This window comes from Poromitra crassiceps, assembly GCF_964638095.1.
Source record: "Poromitra crassiceps genome assembly, contig: HAP1_SCAFFOLD_85, whole genome shotgun sequence".
Taxonomy (NCBI): Eukaryota; Metazoa; Chordata; class Actinopteri; order Beryciformes; family Melamphaidae; genus Poromitra; species Poromitra crassiceps.
Window position 1 is genome coordinate 860758 of NW_028152246.1, and position 20469 is coordinate 881226.

The 20469-nt window shown below is 42.9% G+C and overlaps 1 protein-coding gene across 1 annotated transcript in view; it reads left to right on the top strand.

Annotated features, from left to right (window-relative positions):
- Positions 1 to 2190: 2190 nt before the first annotated feature.
- LOC310800807 (adhesion G-protein coupled receptor G7-like) overlaps positions 2191 to 20469 on the top strand; it is a gene marked incomplete at both ends in the record, with an annotated part of 59235 nt that continues 40956 nt past the window's right edge. The window contains 12 exons of the mRNA XM_083664723.1: positions 2191 to 2236; positions 3673 to 3773; positions 4039 to 4179; positions 6109 to 6185; positions 8982 to 9130; positions 10523 to 10636; positions 12867 to 13051; positions 13657 to 13809; positions 14273 to 14385; positions 15308 to 15651; positions 16706 to 16787; positions 20114 to 20272. Coding sequence (XP_083520849.1) covers positions 2191 to 2236; positions 3673 to 3773; positions 4039 to 4179; positions 6109 to 6185; positions 8982 to 9130; positions 10523 to 10636; positions 12867 to 13051; positions 13657 to 13809; positions 14273 to 14385; positions 15308 to 15651; positions 16706 to 16787; positions 20114 to 20272 — 1664 coding nt within the window. The remainder of the gene's footprint in view (positions 2237 to 3672; positions 3774 to 4038; positions 4180 to 6108; positions 6186 to 8981; positions 9131 to 10522; positions 10637 to 12866; positions 13052 to 13656; positions 13810 to 14272; positions 14386 to 15307; positions 15652 to 16705; positions 16788 to 20113; positions 20273 to 20469) is intronic.

Here is a 20469-nt window from a genome sequence, read left to right on the forward strand (position 1 = left end):
GAGGATATTACTGTGAGGCCCAAAACAGCAGAGGGCGCCATAACTCCACCTTACAGCTGACTGTTGTGGCAGGTAAGGTCATCCATTCACCTACCCAACACATCTGGCAACACTGGTAGTCAAACTTGTTCCTACCCTGCCTGCCCCCTCCCTGCCGGACACTTCAGCTGGGTGAGACGAAACACGTCAAGAACTCTGCGCCGCACGCTTGTGATATCTTTCTGTTCTTTTTAGTTTGGGGGGCTACTGACTACTGATGCAATACAGAGAGATGCAAGGGCTTTCATCAATGAGTCATAGGCTCAATCACCATTGTGTTAACTCACTTGATGATATAAAGTGACTTTACAGACATTTATTTATATGAAAATCTTCCGTATTATCACTTTAATTTTGAATGTTTTAATTACAAAGCATGCAATGCTGTCACAAAAATAATAAGTAAAGAAATTACCTCAGAATTAGCTTTTTCCTTCTAAAATTGGCTGTGAAACTGTTACAACTGACCCATCTTACAACTATATTACCCGGTATCTCCTATTTGTCAAAACGTGTAGCCACACCCTGCCAGTAAAAAGGACCTGTCTCTATGGGACTCTGCTTTTAATAGAAGTTTTATGGTATTTAAATGAGGTATTATGCATACATTTGGTGCAAGATTGGCCCTTCCCCACATGCAAATACACCTCCCAGTCCATCATTGACAGTCTTGTCTTACATCTTAGCAGTGTTGGGGGTAACTCATTACAAAAGTAACATATTACATGTAATATATTACTTTTAGCTGTAACTTATTACTTATAGGATTTCAGTAATAAACCAGTTATTTTGTCAAGTAACTCAAGTTACAAATTTAGTTATTTAAAAAAAAAATCAAAGCACATATTTAAATAAAGATACAATCATTTCCTAATCAAACTGTCTGTTTTTATGCAAATAACCACTACAGATGACAACAACAAAGGAAAATAATAACATTTCGAATTTTGGATTGTTTACACTGACTTCAAGGCGGTTGACATTATTTTTCGGGATGGTTGCGGGGCAGCGATGTCATTCTGCTGCTGCTGTTGTTTTAGTGAAAGTAATGCAAAAGTAGTGTAATAAGTAACGAGTTACTCTACACAGACAGTAATATTGTAAAGTAACTTATTACTTTAAAATGAAAGTAACTAGTAATATGTAGTATATTACATTTTGAAAGTAACTTGCCCAACACTGCATCTTAGTAGCCTACTATCTGCCATTATTGTTGATTAGCTTCACGCTGTTCAATCTAACCAGATCATCTGCATTCAAATGACATCTGTTTTCTTCCTGGTTTGATTTGACGTTCTGCCGGCGCGCGGCGTTTCAACTTCTAACTCGCATTACTTGACATAGTAACTGATATAATATTACTGAAATCCTATTGGTAATGCGTTACATTACTGTGTTCCCTGTCATTAACCTGGACTTCCACGACAATTTACAGTGTTCCTTACTGAGAAAAATCCCACTTTCCCAGCAGCTACCACCAAAGCCACTCCCACTCCCAAAGCCACTCCCACTCCCAGCCCCCTGGTTTGTGTTCATGGAGGACAGCTGCTGGCTGGTGTCTGTATCTGTCCTGATGAATGGACTGGAGAGACGTGCTCAGCAGGTAGGGATGTGTGTGTGTGTGTGTGTGTGTGTGTGTGTGTGTGTGTGTGTGTGTGTGTGTGTGTGTGTGTGTGTGTGTGTGTGTGTGTGTGTGTGTGTGTGTGTGTGTGTGTGTGTGTGTGTGTGTGTGTGTGTGGTGCATTCTAACCAAAACAGGGTTTGTCCGTCCTGTACCTTTTAATGTTCTGATATTTAATTCAATGTAGAACCATATGAAGATAAAGAGTAATAATAAGAACCCTTAAAGGAACACTCTACCGATTTTCAACCAGCTTTGTATCATTACAACATCAGCAGTACATCAGAAAACTGTAAACAGTTTGGAAGTCATTCATTTAGTTTGACAGTTATTGTTGAGAGTTGATTTGAGTTAAGTTGAGGACCAGTGATGACATTCATGCACAAATAATGTCATCACTGGTCCACAACTTAATGGCTTAATAGATGGTTAGCTAGAACCTTTGAACCTCCTGTATTAGGAATCGTTCCATTCACTAGCAATGACCACACAAACAACCAGGAACGTTTAACCATTTATTTGAATGGATAATGAGCTCCGTCTCGGCAGAGTATATGGGCTCCATCTCGGTGGAGCGTGGGATCCGTTTATTTTATTTATTCGTTTATTTGTCAGGGACAATGCAAGAATCATTGTAACAAGTTACAAGAACATGAAACATATGCGATGCATATAGGATATCTAGCCAAGGCTAATTTGCAATCCCTGTCCCTGGGTAGGCTTTTCTAATAAAAAACATAATCTAAACAAAGTGCAAACATAAAAATTGTGACACGATCATACAAAATTTACAGTAAAATTATGCTACTACATCATACAAGATTTACAGTAGAATTACACCACTACATCAGTAATCAATGGTCGCAGGTTTGATTTTGCTTCAGCCAGTGTTTCACCTTTTCATTAAAGTCTCGGCGGATCGTCAGCGGTTTGGGGAGGTTCAGCGGGGTCCGGCCTACTTCCGGTCTCTGGGGAGTCCAGCAGTCGAGCGGCTTCGACAGACCCCTTACTTCTAGTTACCTATACAGGAAGACAGAATGAGGAGGAGACAGAGAAATGGAGGAGAGAGAACACAAGAGGGTGGGGGGGAGGGGCGCAGAAGCGAGAGCCAAGAGGAGACAACGGGCCAGGTGAGGTTATATTGGAGGTTAGGTTCACCTGGGGAGGCGTGGCTTGTGAAGGCCTGATTGATTGCGTGGTCCTGCTCCTGAAACTCGCTTAATAAGCTTCCATAAAATTCACCACATCACAAAGGCTTTATTTAATTCAAATCTGATGAAAGCCCAAAACAGCAAAAATAGAATTTTCTCATAAAATCATGTTTCTACACAAACACGCCAGCGTGACATCAGACTCATTTTGATGGTTTGGTAGAGGATATAGAACCTACGGTTCGTATATAGAACCCTAATGAACCTTGTGTGTGAGTGTGCGTGCATTGCAATAATAACAATTAATAAGATTAATTGTTATGTAATAAGATTGTCCTCCTCTTCAAGAATATGACTTTAAGATATAAAAAATATAAAAAAGTGTGTTTACATTTGAAGGACGCTAAAAAAGTTGCATAGTATACCTTTAATCGTTTAATTAAACTTGCCTTTTCCTCTTAGAAAATTTCTGCCAAGCAGAAGAAATAAACGGATTCAATTTCCCACTCACCCCTATCGGCTCGTTTGGATATGCTGAGGAAGTTTGTCCTAAAGGAACAAATAGTGGTAAGTTGATCTCAACCATGACACTGTAGATACCTACCATCCATCTATAGGCCTACAGTTAGATCTACAATCTATTCACCCAACTATCTATCCATCCATCCACTCATCCATTCATTCACCTATTCATCTCCCTATAATCTAGCTATCCATTCACTGACCCAATGTGTCAATCTATCCACCCATCCATAGTTTTACTTTTCAGTTCTTCTGAAATGATGAATAGAATATGAGGTTCTCTCTCCCATATTGATGATTAAAGGGTATTTCTTTGTGTCCAACACCTTTCCTGTCTAGCAGGCATCCCGCGGGCCTCAGCAAGATGTACAAACCATAGAGGATTCCAGAGTTTTGAGGAGCTACAGTGTAACCTGACGCTCAGTGACATACAAGAAGATGTGAGAACACATGATGCTCTCCTCCCTTAAACCCTCAAATACCCTCTTGCTTAACCTGTACTGTTCCTGGCCATCTACTGGCAAAAACAAGTGATCAAATCCCAAAACAGACAAAACTGTACTTCAAGTGATCACACTCCATTGGCACATTTTTTTTTCATGTGTTTTAAGAATTTTTTAAAGATTAAATATGAGAATAAATCACTTGTTAAGAAGGGTCATTTTTGCACATCTCTAAATAAAACAAATATCCTTAATCTCTCAGCTTACCAGCCAAGCCGATTTAGAGAAGTTAGCGGCCAGCACTCAAATCCTGACCTCCAGACCTGATCAACTGATTGCTGAAGACGTCATCACTGCAGTTGAGATCGCCAACACACTCCTGCTGTCTCCTAACGCCACCGAGGTATGAAACGCCTCTTCCACCACTGCAACAAAGAAGAGACAGACACCTGCACATTATTAGGGGTTCAAGAGGGGCTAACATCTCTTGTTTTTCAACCGTTTTGTTTACCGTCACTATTTAGGGGTCCAAGCACCGTGGACACCGCCAGACCAATTCGCAAATGCAAGTGCATCTGCAGAGCAAATAGAAAATGAGCTTGCAGATTTGTCAGGTTCCCAGACTACATGGGGATTATTTTTCTGTGCTAAAAGTATGGGCACCTCAGAAACCGTGAGCCCCAGAGCAACCACATTTGGCAGGTGGGTTCCCCCCACTACTCAGGAAAGGCCGTAACCCCATGCCGACCAGATGGTGGCGCTATTCCAATTTATAATGTGATGCCATATCTGGCGACTTCTAGCAATTTTCTGAGCAGCCGATTATGTTTTCCTTGGAAAAGATTGTCCAATCATCACAAAACTGGCTGAACATGTTCAGATATCAGTGATCATGTGTGCAAAACTGTTATCAAATTGAATATTAGTAGGGGCACCGCAAATGCCAAATATATATATATATTTGGGATTGAGTCACGTCCTCAAAACCACAAACACATGGCAGGCTCAGCACCATAGCTCCTGCATCACATCTCTAAAGCACAAACACATGCCAGGCTCAGCACCATATCTCCTGCATCACATCGCTAGGTCGCTTAGTCCTTGGCAACCGACAACCCGAGGGGAAGTAGGCAGTTGTGAGCAGCTAACACAAGCTAACGCTAATGTGCTGGTGTTGCTGTATTAGATAACGTTAGCTTTCTAACTAATATGTAATATAGATAATCAATTCAACACCCAGAAGGTTCGCTAACGTTGCCGTCTTGTGTGGATAATGTAATAGTCGTAAAATATGCCTAACGTTACTTACTATCGTTATGCTTATGGAACATTGTTTTGACTGCAGTGCATCAACTTAGCTCACATCAGCCCCAGGCATAGACTGTAGGATGGTGCGTCTATGTGCCGACAGCCCACAAGCAGAACCAGCTGAGCGAGGCGGCGTGCAGCGTGTCGGTGGACCAGCTAGAGCTCCTGCACGGCTCCAGCACGGTGGGCTCCAGCCCTAACCCCTAACCCTTGACCCTAACCCCTAACCCTTGACCCTAACCCTAACCCCTAACCCTTGACCCTAACCCCTACCCTACCGGGCTGTCGGCATTGCGGGCTGTCGGCACTGTGGGTGGTCGGCATAGCGAGGGACCCTGACTGTAATAGGCCCTATAGCTGGCAGTTAGCTCCTGGCTCATGCTAACGTTAGTATCCACCATTTCTCTGCAGCCAATGCAAGCCAAAACATGACCAAACATGCCACAATAACATCTGCTAATTTGTCGACACAAAATGGCCCCCAAAGGGTCTATCGTGTTGCGAGACCAGGCTCCCTAAGTGCACGTTCACACCATACGCAAAAGCCACGCAGTTTCAATTCAGCGTCCTTGTTAACAGGCGAGTCCGTTCACACCGGCCGCACACCACGCCGACGCCACGCCAAGGCCGATAGTTTCAGCTTCTGTTCTATTTTCCAAGCGTGCTGCGCGCTGATCCCGAGCTGCCAGGCAGGCAGTCAATGCAACTTGTGAGGGGTGGGAGGGGCCAGAGCAGCAGCTCTGAGCCGGCCGCTGAGGAAAAGAGACTGGTGTGACCTCTTTGGTGTCGGATCAGCTTGAGTCTGCTTCAAGCTTCAGTTCGGCTTTGGCGTCTGGTGTGTTCGGCCACTAAGGATAACACTTTCACAGCCTCAATTCTCAATTTCAGAGATCAATTGAGATCAAGTAACAGTTTTTTTTTTACTGATATTGGTTTGTAAATTAACTCAACTGTATTTTTATTATGGGAGTACAATGCTTTCTATGCTGTTCTCTATCCTCCTATGCTAATGTTTGTGTTACAGAGAATTAGGGTGGCAGCAATAGCTACAGTCAGCCAGTTGCTGGATTCCAGTGTACCGTCTGCGCCTGAACATCACAGGTACGGGTTGGGCTATAGGGTTTAAAGTGACGTTGAACTTCGGTAGTGTCTTGGACTGCGTAGCTTTCTCCGTGATAAAACGTTATAGGGTTGTCCAACAACCCAGGATTTACAATTGAGAACGAGGATTTGCTATCGATCCATGCACAAATTATATTCCATGCACCACTTTGGCCCCTATTCTCCCACAGGCCTTCGGCGCTAAAACGGGCCTTAAACGCAAAAAAAACGTGCCTTGCGCCTGCCTCGGGAAGATATCAATATGGCTTTACGCTGCCAAATGCGCTTTAGGCCGAATGGGCGTGGCGCAGTCCCAGAATGGGCCAGAATGGGCGTGTCGGCCTTAAATGCCGGCGTAATGATATCTTCCCACCTGACGTAAATTTAGCGCTTTGCGCTTTTGAAAACCAGGCCTATTCAGTGCGCTGGTTGCGTGGAGCATTCCTCTGGCTCTCCTCTGTCACCCTTCTCTGTGTCACTCCCTCTCTCTTGCTCATATCAGTCTGACAGGCACAATACGACTCTCTCTCTGTGACTCCCTCGCTCAGACAGACACAACACATAGCAGCACCCAGCTTCCCATAGGAAAAAGAAGTTGTAAGTTCAGTGCCTGGCATGTCCCAGCATGCATTGTGATGCTCCATTTAGCTACTAAATAGCAACCAAATGAGCCGAAATAGATATAAAAGGTAGTTCTAAATAATGTGTAATGGTAACACAACCTGCAATTGTACAACATTTCAATATTGGACCAAATAAAACATCGAAATGAAAACACCACCCTATGTGAAACATATATGTCCTCCTGGGCTTATATATACCCCTTGTCGATTTAACGTGATTTAGATAAGTGACAGCGGAACGCGCTTCTACTGGCATCTGCTATACTGTGATGTCTGCTCCAAAAACTTGGCCCTATTTCACATTTAGTTTTACAATAAAAACACATTTATGCAATGACTTTACATAATGTAGGGTATATTTATGTGCATCATCCTTCCTGCAGCAGGCGAGAGAAAATTATATCTTTCTGGACAAACTTTCACCAATCTAATAGGCTATATTTTTCTAGCTGATGCATCTAGAACATTCTTTTCACATTGATCTTTCTATAGTGTAGGGTATTTACATGCTTGCAGTATTTAAACTGCAGTTAGATTGGTTTGAGAAGCATAATAATATGGAATAATAGCCTATATATGGAGACAGACAGACTGGATGAAGGGAGGGGGGGGGGGGCCGAGCGCTTGGCTTTTGTCTGGTTTTGCTGGACCACTGGAATTGGAGCTTAAAAGGCAAGCGTGCGATTCGTTTATTGCACTTATCCAATGAGCATGACGGTGCATAATTTTACGCTTAAAAGGCGTGGTTGTAACGCTTTAGGCTGCGTGGAGCGCCACCACGAAGATATCAAGGCCCCTATCGTTGCATCGGCGCAGTTTCTAGGCCGAGCGGCAGGCGCAGATCAAAGCAGTGGGCGTGGAAAGGCGCACTTAATATCGTCGTGCTGGCGCTAGATGCAGCCCAAAGCATTACAACCACGCCTTTTAGGCGTAAAATTATGCACCGTCATGCTCATTGGATAAGTGCAATAAACGAATCGCACGCTTGCCTTTTTAGCTCCAATTCCAGTGATCCCGCAAAACCAGACGAAAGCCAAACGCTCTGCCCCCCCCCCCTCCCTTCATCCAGCCTGTCTGTCTGCATTATAGGCTATTATTCCATATTATTATGCTTCTCAAACCAATCTAACTGCAGTTTCAATACTGCAAGCATGTAAATACGCTACACTATAGCAAGATCAAAGTGAAAATAATGTTCTATGCATCAGCTAGAAAAATATAGCCTATTAGATTGGTGAAAGTTTGTCCAGAAAGATATCATTTTCTCTCGCCTGCTGCAGGAAGGATGATGCACATAAATATACCCTACATTATGTCAAGTCATTGCATAAATGTGTTTTTATTGTAAAACTAAATGTGAAATAGGGCCAAGTTATTGGAGGGACATCACAGTATAGCAGATGCCATTAGAAGCGCGTTCCGAAGCGCGTTCCGCTGTTACTTCTCTAAATCACGTTAACTCGACAAGGGGTATATATAGGCCCAGGAGGACATATATGTTTCACATAGGGTGGTGTTTTCATTTCGAGGTTTTATTTGGTCCAATATTGAAATGTTGACAATGGCAGGCTGTGTTACCATTACACATTAATTTAGAACTACCTTTTATATCTATTTTGGCTCATTTGGTGGCTATTTAGTAGCGAAATGAAGAAACACAATGCATGCTGGGAACTCAGAGAGAGAGAGAGAGAAGGGTGACAGAGAAGAAGCAGTGAAGGCACAGAATAGGCCTGCTTTACAAAAGCGCAAAGCGCTAAATGTAGGCCAGGTCCCAAGATATCACTAGGCTGGTATTTAGCGCCGACACGCCCACTTTGGGACTGCGCCACGCCCATTCGGCCTAAAGCGCATTTGGCAGCCTAACGCCTATTGCTATCTTGCCGAAACAGGCGCAAGGCACGTTTTTTGGCGGTTAAGGCCCGTAATAGCGCCGATGGCCTGTGGGAGAATAGAGCCCCAAGTGCGCTGGTCCACGCCCACTGATTTGCGCAGCGCCAGGCGCTCGGCCTAGAAACAACGCTGATGCAACGATAGGGGCCTTTAACTTTACGTCCCTTGCAGACATTTAGGGAAGGGAACAATTCAAACATTACATGCTGTAAATTTGTGGTAAAGAACACGCCATGTCTGTTATGTGTGTCTGATGCATGTGTGCACTATCCCCGCCCAGCATCACAGAGACCCTGGAGCAGCTCTCTCTGATGCAAAGTGTGGATCTGAACACGTCTCAGTATCAGGTGGTCCAGCCCAACCTGGTCATCCAGTCGGCCCAAATCCCTGCTGAAAGCACACAGGGAGTCCAGTTCACTTCACTCAAAGGTGAGCTACTGGTCCTATAGCCAATCACAGGTGAGCTACTGGTCCTAGCCAATCACATCAGACGTTAGTCTCTCTCAGAATGGAAAAGAACATGCTCCATCAATTTCCCTGTTTATATACGTTGGTTTAGGTGTATACGTTACACACAGGTGGGTAAACTATCCAAGGTGAGTAGTTTACCCAGCTTGTCCCTCCTCATTGATTGATACAGGTGATCTGCAAATACTGTAGGCGAGTAAACTCTTTCCCTCATTTCAAAGAGGAGGGTAAACTATGTTGTGTTTGCCCTCCACTATGGACCCTTCTTGAACTAATCTTCTTACCCTTATTAAAAAAATAATAATAATAAATAAAATCAACAAATGCTACCTATTTCTTTTGAAAGTCTTAGCTGTATAGACGACTGTGATGCACAGTTAGTTTAATTGTACTGTTGACAAAATGTACTATTGTAAGTTGCTTTGGACAAAAGCATCTGCTAAATGACATAATGGAATGGAATGGAATGTAATACATTGTCCAATTTGATTGGACAAGTCGAGTGACCGACAAATCTTTTTTTCTCTCTCATGATCCATAATTTCATTTGTGAGATTGACTTCAATTTTTTCCACACCAGACAAAAGAGCTGAAACACTCAAATAAACTTGGCATAAGAATAATGACTCCCATGATCCTTCAACCATTCCTATAGTAACAGCTAGGGCATTCACGACTACTGCAGTGCATTTCAATAGTCATCGACTAGGCTACTCCCAAAATGTAGTCGACTATTCATGGGAGATATATTAAATTGTTTCCACCCAAAAAAAAAGATAAATTCACATCAAAAAGGTCTCAAAACAGCCAGGGTTAACTCATATAGGCGGGACCAACCTGGAGGTATGTGAAATAGCAGAGTCCTGATTGTCTCTGAGAGGCTGTTCACAAATGAGCCTCTAATCCCCACCAACTTGTCTGAGCCTGGAGGCAACTGGAGTCGACTAGTCGCCTACAGGTTGACTAGTCGATTCCAGTCTGTGAAACCTCTAGTAATGGCAAAACCTTTCTATGATCATCTAATCGTGACCATCATCATTATAGCAAGTGGACTCTGTGATTTTTGTCCCGGAAGCGATGTCACCCAACTGGAAATGATGTCATCAGTGATGTAACTTGTGCATTCTACATTGTGACATCACTGATGAGGTCATCGGTGATGTCATATGACTGATGTCATCAGTGATGTCATAAGAGGAAAATCATCTTATGACATCAGGCACTGATGTAACATCAGTTAAGGCTCCTTAGAACAAATTGCCGAATCGTTGACTATTTGGGGTCACCCCTAGTAATGCAATGTAAATAAAGGTTATTGTAATAATACTAACAATTCTGATTCCCACTGTTTAGGAACTACTGGCAGTTTTGTGGCGGACCGAATTCAGCTGAAGACCAATACTTCAGAAATTGTGGTGGAAAACGGGTCCCTAGTCGACGTCCTGATATACATACGATTCCCCCATGGTGAGAAGTTTTCCCTCTATTTGAAAAAGTCACAACTTTGTCATCCACATTTCACAAACCATCCTCCCACCACAAAAAAGACACATCAGATTTGAAAACCACTACTACTATTAAAAAACAACAATATATTATTACATACTGTAGTTTCTACTGCTAGTGATTCTGTCACCACAGGAATAAGTACCAGTACTACATTATTATTATTGCATTGTTGTTGTTGTTGTTGTTGTTATTATTATTATTATTACATTGTTATTATTGTTATTGTTGTTATTACTAGTTTGGTGGGACTCCGGCCCCTTGTTGTGTGTGTATGTTGTTCTTGTTGTGCTGTGTCAGTAAGGAGGTGGCCCCTCAAGGGTTAATGTCGTATGAGCTGGCGCCTCGGGGGTTAATGTCATGTGAGCTGCTGCTCCGGGGGTTAATGTCGTATGAGCTGTAGCCTGTACTACAAAGCTAGTTTAATGCCTTATCCGAGTAAGTTTGAGTTTAAACCTGGTTTAGCCGTACTACAAAGCAAGTTAACTTTCAATCACCATGGCAACTGACGCTGCAAAGCTAACCTGGTCGCGACCAGGTTAGCTTCAGAGGATAAGATCAAAATCCATGAGAGACCCAAATAATCGGCTCTCTGGAGTCACTCACCATTCATAAGATCGCCATATGAAAAATAGATTGCAGTCAACTGAGAATAGAACAAGCAAAACATTCGTGGCTCTGTAGGCTACATAATTAAATTAAGCCTACCACTTTATGTCTTAACAGCTCAACGATGCGTGGAGAAATATGATCACTATTAATCACCGCGGCGCATATCATGAATGGACCCTCAAATGGAGTGAGGGTGATATTCTCCTACATGCCAGAAAAGCCTATACATATAATATAGATATTAGTTTAAATATGGGATAGCCCCAATACTAAATATGCAGGCTATTCTTGCATCTTTCAGCTGGAACTGTGTCCTGTAGGCTGTATGCCAATATATGAGCAAAAATAGGCTAGTTTTTATCAATGATAACTATGCCCGCATCGTCTCAATTCAGTTCAGCAGTTTTCTCTTTTATAGTAGGCTATTAGGCTTTATACTAGGCTATTTTATATATGAATTATTCGATCAGTGCAACCACACACATGAGTGATAGAGATCATTATTCATTGAGCATGCGTTTCTAAATCTATGGTCTAAATAGGCTTACAGATTGTGGAAATGTATAGACTGAGATTACACTTTTACATTTGTTGCTGCTGCCTGTATCAATGCAGCTGTATCAGACAGAAATCGCTGATCAAAGTAAATCAAATGACTGATGTGAATACAAGCTGCTGCTTTAGACAGCCCTTCAGCAGACTATCCAACGCGGATTTTCATTCTGACATTAAATCGCGGATACATTAAATATCCGCAAAAATCTCTGATCACACTGTGGCTGCGCTGAATGAGGAAATGGGTGTGGAAATGGGTGTGGGCGTGGATCAACTCAGCTGTTCATAATGTGATTGGCTAGCGCACCTCTTTCGCGTGGACGCGCGCCTGTGCACGAGCGAAAAACGTGCGCGTGCACAGGCAGATCCCAGGTCCACTTACCTAGTAGAAAACCAGCGTCGTAGTATCAGTTAACTAGATAGCTTTGATCCTGTTCAGTCAAACCAGATCAAAGGGACTTATCGCGGATCTGTTAAACTAGCTTCGTAGTACAGGGCTCTGGTGCCTCGGGGGTTAATGTTGTATGAGCTGGTGCCTCGGGGTTAATGTTGTATGAGCTGGTGCCTCGGGGGTTAATGTTGTATGAGCTGGTGCCTCGGGGGTTAATGTTGTATGAGCTGGTGCCTCGGGGGTTAATGTTGTATGAGCTGGTGCCTCGGGGGTTAATGTTGTATGAGCTGGCACCTTGGTGGTTAAGTGGTCATTTTGACCACTAGATTCCAAACTCTATAATCTCTCATGATAAATCCTCAATTGAGAGATTCAATGTCCTATGAGCTGGCATTTCGGGGGTTAATGTCATATGAGAACATCTAAACAAGTCAGAATATCACCAAATTCACTATGCAGGCTTCTTGGACTTACCTTTTACATTAAAAGCAGCTCAGGAATCTGCTTGTAATACTACGACAACCACCACTACTGCTACAGCTACAACATCAACTATCATTCATTACTATTACTACTATACTACTAATAATAATTTACATTCCTCTCTCTCTGTCTGATCTCTTGCATGTGAAGAAGCTGTGGCTGGACAGCGAAAGCCATCAAACGTCTCGGTGGGTTTTGTTCTCTACCAGAACGATCGTTTCTTCACATCCCGGCTCTACAGGAGGCAGCAGTCCACCTCCATCAGGGTCCTGTCAGCCAGGGTCAAAGGTCACGACCGCGCTGTGGATTATGTGGAAATGCTGTTTACACCCACAGTAAGATAACTAAGCTGTCATCACCTTTACACTTTTTGGATATTTTATCATTATTCAAAGGGGCATATCTGAGCCTGACCCTGTCCACTTCAAACAGTGTAGGACTGTAGCAATATTACAGTTGTTATGGAATTATTAATTACTAGGCATCTCGCGTGCTATGCACGCTCGTTTATTATTATTATTATTATTAAAGGGAATGAGAGATGGGAATCTGATTGGTTTGATTGATGTAACGCCCAGCCGGCCCATGGCTACACCTGTGAATAATTCTTAAGCATGCCCATTCAAAGCGCGTTCCTCTTACAAATGCTTCACGTCAAGCATGAACCGTCGGCTGACATTCAAGGCATATACAGGCCTCTGGGCCTGGCTGGGCTCCTGGTTCAGCACTTCTCAGATGACATCACAATGCAGCAGCTTATATCTGATTTTATTTAGTTTATCATGAAAAAAAAGGGAAGATGACCATCCCACAAACGTTCTTTTGTTTTAGTATGTGCTGGAGTAAAGTATAATTGCTGCTTTTGTCGAAGTAGTGTATCAAAATGAACCTTAATGTCACAGAACCCGGCAACATGTATTTATTGTTGTTGATGTTTTAGATCATCACCAATGCAACGCTGTATGACTACGCCTGTGTGTTCTGGGACTACAGCCTGGGTGACTGGAGCACCCACGGCTGCACCAAGGGCAACGCATCGGATGGAGTTCTGCGATGTTTCTGTAGCCACACCACTAACTTCGCTGCACTCATGGTAACTTGCTTTGGCTCTATTACTACTACTATAAATATGATTTTTTTTCTTATTACTGGATTGCAGATAGCACCAAAACTGTTTGCACCAAGGTTTTTTTGTTCAGCCTTTATAATGGGACTCTATGGAGCCAGCCTTGAGTGTCTCACTGTTAGCAAGGCTGTACTTTTGACTGAATTCACTCAATTCTAAAAATTGTAACAGTTAAGTTACTGGTGCAGTGGCACCCAGAAGTGCTGTTCTGTTGTCATGATGTCACACTGATTCCTCCTATAACGTTATCTACCGCTAAGTTTGCAGGACAGCAGAAAATGTGGACTAAGCATTACTGCCTGCCTGACCTGAATTTATCTTGTGATGAAAAATGGGATTTTGACAAATATAAAAGTAACATACTTTTAATGTGTAGAGAAATCACTGTTTAATTGTTTGATTCTGTCCTCTGATTTTGTTTCTCCAACAGATATTCAGGGAGAATTACAAATATGCAGAAGCCCTGAGCTATATGTCCGTCATTGGACTATCTTTCTCTATCATTGGCTTAACAATAACAATCATTCACCACATTACGGAAAGGTAACACCTTATTTTCCTCCACATGCAGAAATGAACCTGATCTCAAGACATTAGGACATTAAGATAAGGCATAACAGAAATACTGAAATATAGCCACATGTATATATATATATATATATATATATATATATATATATATATATATATATATATATATATATGACCGTTACAGGAGGTCTTTTGTGCCAACAGCAATAGACACAGGGCTCTATCTTTGCATCGGCCTATGAACTGCGCCCAACGCCAGACGCAGCGCAGATTATGGGGCTTAGACCAGCGCACTCGATATTTTGGTATCGGCGCTACAAGCAGCCTTAAGCATTATAACCACGCCTTTTAAGCGTAAAATTATGCACAATCTGCTCATTGGAGAAGTGCAGTAAACAAATCACAATCTTCCCTTTTAAAGGAGAATTTCGTTTTTTTACACCACGGTCCTCATTTCCAGCTTAAAATATGATGTTTTCTACCCACAAATACTTTTGGGTTCATTCGGATCCCCACAGAAGATTTGTCGCACCGAGTACACTCCTCAAACACTCAAACAGGCTAGAACGGGAGCCTGCGGGGCATGCTGCACGCGCTCTGTAAATGACACTTTTTCGGTCACATCGCGGTTCATTCTGGTTGTAAATATAATTATTTAGCTAATAGCTAGAAGCTAAGCTAACACCAACACAACAGTCAACGTTGATCTGCCCCGGATGGGGTTACAGTGCTCATCTTCTTCTGTGGTTTCTCTTCTTACCACACTTCTTCAGAGAAGTGTGGCGACAATATCTTTCTCTATCATTGGCTTAACAATAACAATCATTCACCACCTTACGGAAAGGTAACACCTTATTTATATAATAATGTCTATCCAGTATCCAATGTCTCTAACCAGAAATAGCATTTAACGATTGCTTTTCAACTTCTTCAGTTTTCAAGGAAAAGCTCAGCAGAGCCGGAAGGCCCGGATCACCACAATTGTGAGTATCTGCATCAGTCTGCTGGCCTTCAGCATCATCTTCCTCTCCGGAGTCAACAACCCCAATGAAGCGAGCAGCACCCAGGTGGAAGCCACCAGCACCCAAACCACCGTCCCTGATTCAGACGTCCATGTTGAGCCAGATCAGGGCCGCTGCACGGCAGTGACGGCTCTTCTCCACTTCTTCCTGCTGGCGACCTTTGTGTGGAACGCTGTGTACGGCACGCAGTTGATGTTTCTCATCCACTCATTTCTTCCATCTGCCTTCATCCCCCGCAGCATTACTATTGGATGGGGTATGAGATTCAACATTCAAATATTTGAAATGAATGAAGATTAGGAGCACAATGGTACCGCAGGAAACAATCAATAGGTGCTCTTTACAATAGTGTTTGTTGGCAAAATGTATTTGTCTTTGTGTCACACGGGTAATGAAAAGTTCAAAGTGACGGACGCATTTCAGGTCAAATGAGCTCTCATCAGGGTGCTCCCACATTGGCCGGTTTTGTGAAACTACCGATGTGAAATTAATGCTTTTAATGTTTGCATTTTCAACAGAACGCCTCAGACACCATTTTAATTTGAATGCATGAAAAATGTAGCTACTGATTTTCGATTGGAGAGGTGTGTAGGGGGAATGGCTAGCGGGTGTGGGTGGTGGGAAGGGGCGTGGTGAGGGAAAGGCTCAGGGAGAAAGTGAAAAGAGATAGGAAGGTAGTAGAGGATAGGGATACTGTAGGGAGGTCATGGCATAGAGCAGGCCACTGGCAGGCCACGGGCCGGATACGGCCCATTTGAATTTTTTTATTTTTTTATTTTGGGTGGTGGACAAAGATCTATGAATGGCCCGGGAGAAGCTTTTTTATTTTATTTTTCCTTGTTTGTTACATTACAGTGTTTGATTTTCATCATAATCTTGTTTTCCATAATAATAATAATAAGTTCAGTGTTTATGCCTGTGTTGCTGTCTGTTGTAGTGTAAAACGACTAAAGGGAGAGCAGGTGGTTACATGAAAGTGAATAATGACATCACAACAGTATAATCCTCCTAATGTTAATTTAAAATTACGGTAAATAAAATAATAAAATAAAAAAATTAATTCTTCTAAATATGGATAAAAGTCCAAAAAACATAAAATTTTCTTCGACGAGATTCCATTCCTTACAGCACCCCCTTTCTTGGTTTATTGCTTACCTTGACAGAATACAGACCTAAAAACAAACAGCTAATTCATATAGGTTGTTTATTTAAAAAGTATCCTAGGTTGTTGCAGCACGAATCCTTCTTCAGCGTTGTTTATATTGAATTCAAGCCACCTGTAACTAGTTTGATTTCCTGTGTGATTTTAGGAGTACCAGCTGTCATCGTGGTGATCACTCTAGGAGCTACCTACAGTGTCGACACACCTTTGGGATACAGACGGGAGGAATTGTGGGTCAATTACAGTATTTCATTGTCTCTCTGCACTCGTCTGTTCTGTCTGTCTCTCTGCACTCGTCTCTTCTGTCTGTCTCTCTGCACTCATCTCTTCTGTCCGTCTTCTGTCTGTCTCTCTGCACTTGTCTCTTCTGTCCGTCTTCTGTCTGTCTCTCGGAACTCGTCTCTTCTGTCCGTCTTCTGTCTGTCTCTCTGCACTCGTCTCTTCTGTCTGTCTTCTGTCTGTCTGTCTTCTGTCTGTCTCTCTCTCTGCACTCGTTTCTTCTGTCTGTCCTATGTCTGTCTCTCTGCACTCGTCTCTTCTGTTCTAACAAATAGCTTCCCTTTGGACACATCAAAAGGTAAAAAGCTAAAAAGGGCAATAAAAGTGCTAAAAGCACAAATATTTTGCCTTTATTATAGATGTTGCCCTTCGTTAGTTTGTTAGTCACACTGTAATGTCGACTTTGTGCCGCTAGGGGCCGGCATTGACAATGAATGTGACTGATCCAAGAGTGGAACTACGTCAATGCTCGGGGACAACGGGCTCTATCGTTGCAGCGGCGCAGTTTCTAGGCCGAGCGCCAGCCGCAGCGCAAAGCAGTGGGCGTGGAAAGGCGCACTTGATATCGTCGTGCTGGCGCTAGATGCAGCCCAAAGCATTACAACCACGCCTTTTAGGCGTAAAATTATGCACCGTCATGCTCATTGGATAAGTGCAATAAACGAATCGCACGCTTGCCTTTTTAGCTCCAATTCCAGTGATCCCGCAAAACCAGACGAAAGCCAAACGCTCTGCCCCCCCCCCCCCTCCCTTCATCCAGTCTGTCTGTCTGCATTATAGGCTATTATTCCATATTATTATGCTTCTCAAACCAATCTAACTGCAGTTTCAATACTGCAAGCATGTAAATACGCTACACTATAGCAAGATCAAAGTGAAAATAATGTTCTAAAGGCATCAGCTACAAAAATATAGCCTATCCCTATATGATGAGATTAATTTTATATTGGTGAAAGTTTGTTCAGAATGATATCGTTTTCTCTCCCCTGCTGCAGGTAGAATGATGCACATAAATATACCCTACATTATGTAAAGTCATTGCATAAATGTGTTTTTATTGTAAAACTAAATGTGAAGTTGGGCAAAGTTATTGGAGCGGACATCACAGTATAGCACATGACAGTAGAAGCGCGTTCTGAAGCGCGTTCCTCTGACACTTATCTAAATGACGTTAAATCGACAAAGGATATATATAGGCCCAGGAGGACATATATGTTTCACTTAGGGTGGTGTTTTAATTTCGATTATTTATTTGGTCCAATATTGAAATGTTCTACAATTGCAGGCTGTGTTACCATTACACATTATTTTAGATCGACCTTTTATATCTATTTCGCCTCATTTAGTTGCTATTTAGTAGCGAAATTGAGTACCCAATTGCATGCTGGGGCATTCACAGGCAGTCAGAGAGAGACAGTCGTATTGTGCCTGTCAGACTGCCTGCAGCCTCAAAGCGGTACACGGAGTTGTTTTACCCAGGCTGGACGCGTTGTCACACAGGCTTGTGACAGTAACTCAACGCGGAAGGATTTATTTCACAATAAACTGGTAAACGCACACCAATGCCTGCTCCTGTCAGTAGGAGAGAGGGAGAGAGTGACACAGGTAAGGGTGACAGAGGAGAGAGGGGAGGAATAGGCCTGCTTTTCAAAGGCGCAAGGCGCTAAATTAACGCCAGCTCGGAAGATAGGTATTTAGCGCCGACACGCCCACTTTGGCCCATTCTGGGACTGCGCCACGCCCATTCGGCCTAAAGCGCATTTGGCAGCGTAAAGCCATATTGATATCGTCCCAAAACAGGCGCAAGGCACGTTTTTTTGCGTTTAAGGCCCGTTTTAGCGCCGAAGGCCTGTGGGAGAATAGGGCCCAACGGGCCCTATCGTTGCATCGGCGCAGTTTCTAGGCCGAGCGGCAGGCGCAGATCAAAGCAGTGGGCGTGGACAGGCGCACTTGATATCGTCGTGCTGGCGCTAGATGCAGCCCAAAGCATTACAACCACGCCTTTTAGGCGTAAAATTATGCACTGTCATGCTCATTGGATAAGTGCAATAAACGAATGGCACGCTTGCCTTTTTAGCTCCAATTCCACTGATCCCGCAAAACCAGACGAAACCCAAGCCTCTGATCCCCCCCCCCCCCACCTCCCTTCATCCCGTCTGTCTCCATATATCGGCTATTATTCCATATTATGATGCTTCTCAAACCAATCTAACTGCAGTTTAAATACTGCAAGCATGTAAATACGCTACACTATAGCAATATCAAAGTGAAAATAATGTTCTATGCATCAGCTAGAAAAATATAGCCTATTAGATTGGTGAAAGTTTGTCCAGAAAGATATAATTTTCTCTCGCCTGCTGCAGGAAGGATGATGCACATAAATATAGCCTACATTATGTCAAGTCATTGCATAAATGTGTTTTTATTGTAAAACTAAATGTGAAATAGGGCCAAGTTATTGGAGGGACATCACAGTATAGCAGATACCATTAGAAGCGTGTTCCGAAGCGCGTTCCGCTGTTACTTCTCTAAATCACGTTAACTCGACAAGGGGTATATATAGGCCCAGGAGGACATATATGTTTCACATAGGGTGGTGTTTTCATTTCGATGTTTTATTTGGTCCAATATTGAAAGGTTGACAATGGCAGGCTGTGTTACCATTACACATTAATTTAGAACTACCTTTTATATCTATTTTGGCTCATTTGGTTGCTATTTAGTAGCGAAATGGAGAAACACAATGCATGCTGGGAACTCAGAGAGAGAGAGAGAGAAGGGTGACAGAGAAGAGGCAGTGAAGGCACAGAATAGGCCTGCTTTTCAAAAGCGCAAAGCGCTAAATGTACGCCAGGTCCCAAGATATCACTAGGCTGGTATTTAGCGCCGACACGCCCACTTTGGGACTGCGCCACGCCCATTCGGCCTAAAGCGCATTTGGCAGCCTAAAGCCTATTGCTATCTTGCCGAAACAGGCGCAAGGCACGTTTTTTTGCGGTTAAGGCCCGTAATAGCGCCGATGGCCTGTGGGAGAATAGAGCCCTAACATGTTTAATTTTCTTACATGTTTATGTTTTTCCTTTTCACTTTGTGATTTTAAAGATCACGTGACGTCCAGATATTTCCAGGAGCTACAGTGGAGTTTGATATGAGAAAATGTTTCATGATGTAAAACATCCGCGGTAAACGTCCGATTTTGGTGTCACTCAGAATCAAAGAGCTCTTATTAATTTTACTGTACTGTCACTATTTTATTTTTTATTTTTTTACCCTCAAGTTGCTGGCTTGCAGCTCTGGACAGCGACGGACGCTTTGACTTTGGGAAACCAATGTTTTGGGCCTTCCTCCTTCCAGTTGGCCTGGTCCTCATCTACAATGCTGTACTGTTGTTTTTCTTTGCACTAAAGACATGCAGAACAAATCGCAACCTAAACAGGTAATGTTGGACGCAGATTGATCCTGATAATTCTCTTTAGCTAACTCTTGTTTGAAGGTATCTTATTGCTCTGTTTGAACCACTCACCTAAATAATATGGACAAACCACACTATCTTTTGGACTCACGTTTTCACATTTTTGGACTCAAAGGTCCCTATCGTTGCATCGGCGCTGTTTCTAGGCCGAGCGCCTGGCG